The sequence below is a fragment of the Pseudopipra pipra genome, unplaced genomic scaffold (assembly GCF_036250125.1).
Source record: "Pseudopipra pipra isolate bDixPip1 unplaced genomic scaffold, bDixPip1.hap1 HAP1_SCAFFOLD_52, whole genome shotgun sequence".
Taxonomy (NCBI): domain Eukaryota; kingdom Metazoa; phylum Chordata; class Aves; order Passeriformes; family Pipridae; genus Pseudopipra; species Pseudopipra pipra.
This window is the reverse complement of record NW_026991003.1, coordinates 32,501-37,500: the sequence shown is the minus strand read 5'-3', so window position 1 is coordinate 37,500 and position 5,000 is coordinate 32,501. Positions and strand designations below refer to the sequence as shown.

At 75.5% G+C, this 5,000-nt stretch overlaps 1 protein-coding gene across 1 annotated transcript in view; it reads right to left on the bottom strand.

The window, feature by feature from the left end:
- Positions 1–2,958: 2,958 nt before the first annotated feature.
- The window catches only part of LOC135408549 (collagen alpha-1(I) chain-like), a 3,892-nt gene continuing 1,850 nt past the window's right edge, over positions 2,959–5,000 (bottom strand). The window contains exons 2-3 of the mRNA XM_064643660.1: positions 4,643–5,000; positions 2,959–4,589 (exon numbers count right to left, since the gene is read on the bottom strand). The exon at positions 4,643–5,000 is cut by the window's right edge and continues 558 nt beyond it. Coding sequence (XP_064499730.1) covers positions 2,959–4,589; positions 4,643–5,000 — 1,989 coding nt within the window. The remainder of the gene's footprint in view (positions 4,590–4,642) is intronic.

Here is a 5,000-nt window from a genome sequence, read left to right as displayed (position 1 = left end):
GCCGCCGGACTTAGAGCCGGAGCGGCGGCGCCGCCGCCCGGCCCGGATGCGGGTAGACCTGTTCCCGCCGACCGGCGGACTTAGAGCCGGAGCGGCGGCGCCGCCGCCCGGCCCGGATGCGGGTAGACCTGTTCCCGCCGGCCGCCGGACTTAGAGCCGGAGCGGCGCCGCCGCCCGGCCCGGATGCGGGTAGACGTGTTCCCGCCGACCGGCGGACTTAGAGCCGGAGCGGCGGCGCCGCCGCCCGGCCCGGATGCGGGTAGACCTGTTCCCGCCGGCCGCCGGACTTAGAGCCGGAGCGGCGCCGCCGCCCGGCCCGGATGCGGGTAGACCTGTTCCCGCCGGCCGCCGGACTTAGAGCCGGAGCGGCGCCGCCGCCCGGCCCGGATGCGGGTAGACGTGTTCCCGCCGACCGGCGGACTTAGAGCCGGAGCGGCGGCGCCGCCGCCCGGCCCGGATGCGGGTAGACCTGTTCCCGCCGGCCGCCGGACTTAGAGCCGGAGCGGCGCCGCCGCCCGGCCCGGATGCGGGTAGACCTGTTCCCGCCGGCCGCCGGACTTAGAGCCGGAGCGGCGCCGCCGCCCGGCCCGGATGCGGGTAGACCTGTTCCCGCCGACCGGCGGACTTAGAGCCGGAGCGGCGGCGCCGCCGCCCGGCCCGGATGCGGGTAGACCTGTTCCCGCCGGCCGCCGGACTTAGAGCCGGAGCGGCGGCGCCGCCGCCCGGCCCGGATGCGGGTAGACCTGTTCCCGCCGACCGGCGGACTTAGAGCCGGAGCGGCGCCGCCGCCCGGCCCGGATGCGGGTAGACGTGTTCCCGCCGACCGGCGGACTTAGAGCCGGAGCGGCGCCGCCGCCCGGCCCGGATGCGGGTAGACGTGTTCCCGCCGACCGGCGGACTTAGAGCCGGAGCGGCGCCGCCGCCCGGCCCGGATGCGGGTAGACCTGTTCCCGCCGACCGGCGGACTTAGAGCCGGGGCGGCGCCGCCGCCCGGCCCGGATGCGGGTAGACGTGTTCCCGCCGACCGGCGGACTTAGAGCCGGAGCGGCGCCGCCGCCCGGCCCGGTCGCGGGTAGACGTGTTCCCGCCGGCCGGCGGACTTAGAGCCGGAGCGGCGCCGCCGGCCGGCCCGGATGCGGGTAGACCTTTTCCCGCCGACCGGCGGACTTAGAGCCGGAGCGGCGCCGCCGCCCGGCGGCGAGTGGACCCGGTCTCCGAGCCCCGTGGGTAGAGCTCCTGTCCAGGTCCGGCAGCTAGAGCCGCTCCGAGGGCTCGGCGAGGGCCCTCGGCCGGCGCCGAAGCGCTGCCGTTTCCGGCCGGTGCTCCGAGCGTGGCACCGAATTCACGGAGCGAGCAGACGGCGTGCGACCGCTCGATCCGTCGGTCGGCGCGCCGGCGTGCCCTTCCGGCCCTGCCCCGACCTCCCCGATTTCCCACAGTTCTTAGCGAGTCCTTCCAGCGCGCATGCTCCGTCCAGTACTCTCCCGGGGGGCTCGTTGCGGGGACTCCATCTCCCGTGGCCCTTTGCGGCAGACTTCCTCTCCGGCGTTAAGGCTTTCCCCTGCCCCGAGGCTGAAAGAAGAAACGTTCTCTGCGGGGCGGGGAAGCCGGGGGAGTAACTGGGACTCTCTTTAGGCGGCACGGCTGCGGCCGACCGGGCTCGGCCGCCTCGGCGCCGCCGGGAAGAGCCGATGTCCGAGAGTAGCGGCTAGAGCCGGTCTCGGGGCTTAGCGCTGCGCTTTCTGCCCGGCGCTCCGAGCGTAGCAGCCTTTCCCCTGCCCCGAGGGTGAAAGAAGAGACGTTCTCTGCGGGGCGGGGAAACGGGGGGAGCAACCGGGACTCTGCCCGGGTGGCACGGCTGCCGCCGCCTCGGCTCGGCCGCAGAGGTGCGCAGCGGGTAGAGTTGTCGTCCGTGCCCGGCGGGTAGACCCCTGGTCCGAAGCCGGCGGGTAGACCTGGTGTCCCGGGGCAGCGGGTAGACCTGTGGTCCGGGCTCGTCGGCTCGAGCCGCTCTCCGAGTCGGGTGGCTGGAGCGGGTTCCGAGCGCTTAGCCGAGGCCCTCGGCGGGTGCCGAGGCGCCGCCGTTCCTGCCCGGGGCTCCGAGTGGGAAAGAGAGGGCGTTGTCCGCGGCGCGGGTCCAGAGGGGGAGTAGCTGGGACTCTCTTAAGGTGGCAGGGCGGCGGCCGACTGGGCTCGGCGGCGGGGGTGCCGGTGGGTACAGCTGCTCTCGGAGCCCGGCGGGTAGACCTGTTGTCCGAGCCCGGCGGGTAGACCTGTTGTCCGAGCCCGGCGGGTAGACCTGTTGTCCGAGCCCGGCGGGTAGACCTGTTGTCCGAGCCCGGCGGGTAGACCTCTTGTCCGAGCCCGGCGGGTAGACCTCTTGTCCGAGCCCGGCGGGTAGACCTCTTGTCCGAGCCCGGCGGGTAGACCTGTTGTCCGAGCATGGCGGGTAGACCTGGTGTCCGAGCCCGGCGGGTAGACCTGGTGTCCGAGCCCGGCGGGTAGACCTGGTGTCCGAGCCCGGCGGGTAGACCTGGTGTCCGAGCCCGGCGGGTAGACCTGGTGTCCGAGCATGGCGAGTAGACCTGGTGTCCGAGCCCGGCGGGTAGACCTGGTGTCCGAGCATGGCGGGTAGACCTGGTGTCCGGGCCCGGCGGGTAGACCTGGTGTCCGAGCCCGGCGGGTAGACCTGGCGTTCGGGTTAGGCGGGTCGACCTGGTGTTCGGGCCCGGCGGGTAGACCTGGTGTCCGAGCCCGGCGGGTAGACCTGGTGTCCGGGCCCGGCGGGTAGACCTGGTGTCCGAGCCCGGCGGGTAGACCTGGTGTCCGGGCCCGGCGGGTAGACCTGGTGCCCGAGCCCGGCGGGTAGACCTGTTGGCCCGGGCTTCCGGGCCGACCCGTTCGCCCAGTCGGGCGCGGCCGGCCTCGTGCCCCGCCGGGTGCTGTCGAGCATCAGGTCTACCCGGTTCCGGGGCTGGCGAGCATCAGGTCTACCCGGTTCCGGAGCCGGCCGATGCGGCCGCCGCGGCCGCCGCCGGCGGCCTGCGCCCCGGCGGCGTCCCGGCGCAGGGCCACCAGGTCTACCCGGCTCCGGCGGGACTTAGGCGCCTGTCGGCATTTTCGGGGTAGACCTGTTGTCGCGGCCGGCCCCGGAAGTCGGCCAAGGGGTCGCTGTCGGGCGCCGCCTCCGGTTAGGTCTAGGCGAGAGGCGGCCTGCTCTCGCGCGCCTCCCCGCTGAGGAGCCTCGAGCCGCTTCGGAGGCGCGGCGGCGCCAGGACGCGTCTGTCCGTATTGTGGGCAGGGGTTGTCTAGCAGCGCGGGTTCCGAGGGCCCCTTTTCTTCCGCGTCTGCTGCCGCGCGGCCTTCGGCGCGTGCCACGGGCCGGCCAACCCCACGAGCGGCAGGAAGGCCGGCGCGAGAAAGCCGCGGGGCTCTCGACCGGCTTCCTCGGGCGGGCCCGATGACGGGAGAGGAAGACGAGAGCCGAGCGCGAAAGCGCAGCCGAGGGAGTGCGGGACTGGGACGGCCGAGGGGGGCCCGCGGGGGCCCGACAGCAGCGTCCAGCCCGAGCCGGTGGCGGCTGCCGGCTCCCTGAGGGCCCCGGGCGAAGGCGATGGTGTGCGAGGGCGGCGAGGCGGCGGCGTCTCGTCCTTTCGGTGGGCCGGCCTTAAGCCGGCGCCCGTCGTCCGGCGGCGGCGGCGGGCATTGTTGCGGGCGGTTGGCGGCCGGGGCTCGAAGGGCCGAGCCCGCGCGGGCTTTTTCCCCGGCCGCCTCCCGAGAGCCCCGAAGATGGCCCGGGCCTGGGTGGCGGCGCCCTGTCCTCGGCTGCCGGGCGGCAGCGGTGCCGGCGGCGTGCCGGGGACTGGCGGTGGGCGTGCGGCCTCGCCTGGGCCCGGCCGGTTGCCGGAGGGGCTCGGTGACGGGACCGCCCGATGGTCGGGCGAGGCGGCGCCCTCGGCGCGCCTCGGCTCTTTTGTTCGTTCCCCCTTCCTCGGCCCTAAGCCGGGGACCCGCCCAGCGGGCCGAAGGCGGCGGCGCCGGCCGGCCAGGCTGTGGCCGGCGGCCGCGCCGGCAGACCGAGAACCCGACAGAGTCGCCGGGGAGCCCTGGGGACGCACGATGGCCGTTGGCGGGCGAGGCGGCGGCGCCTCGCCCCTCCCTCCTCTTAGGCCGGCGCGAGAGCCACGGCGGCCGGGCGGCCCGTGCGGTCGGGCCTGCCCCGCCGGCCTGGCTGCCGGAGGGCTGGGTTCCGCGAAGGTCTGTCGGCCGGGGGCCGGGTTGCGGGCGAAGTGGGGCGCCCTCCCGGCCTTTTTTTTCCGTTTTTTTGATTTTTGCTCCGGCGGCCTTAAGCCGCAGCACGCCGAGCGCGCCAGGGAAGAGAAAGTGCGTGAGAGCGCGAGAGCGGCCCGGCAGCGGCCGGCCGCCGCCGAGGCGCGAGCCCGTGGGCAGCGAGAGGGAATCGGGGAGCGAGGGGCGCGGGCCCCGCCCCGAGCCCCGGGCGGCCGTGGCTAGCACGGCGAGCGAGAGGCGCGCGTGCTTTTTTCTCGGGGGCTTTTTGTTTTTCTCCCCGTCGCCGTCCCCCGGCCTTTCTGGGGGAAGCCGACGGCCGCGAGGCGGGCGAAAGCCGGTGGCCCCGCGGCACGTTCGGTGGCGCTTTCGCACGCTGGAGGTGTGCCGCTCTGCGGGGGGCGGCCGTGGGCCCGGCGGGGCCGGAAGCGTGGGTTGTCCGGAGCCGGGCGTCCGGCGGCACCCGCCTCCTGCCGGGCCGGGAGAGAGCCGTGGAGAGTAGCGTGCGGGCCGCCGGCGTCGGCGGCCTGGGGCACGTGCCGTCCTCCGCGTAGTGGCAGGCTGAGCGAGAGTGGCCGTGGGGCCGTTCCCCGAGTGACGATGGATGAGGCTTTTCGGGAGGCGTGGGAGAGGGCCCCCGGCGGGCCGGCGCTCCTCCGTGGCCGGCCGAGAGGCGCGGCGGAGGCCGGTGTTCGGGCCGGGCGGTCTCCTCT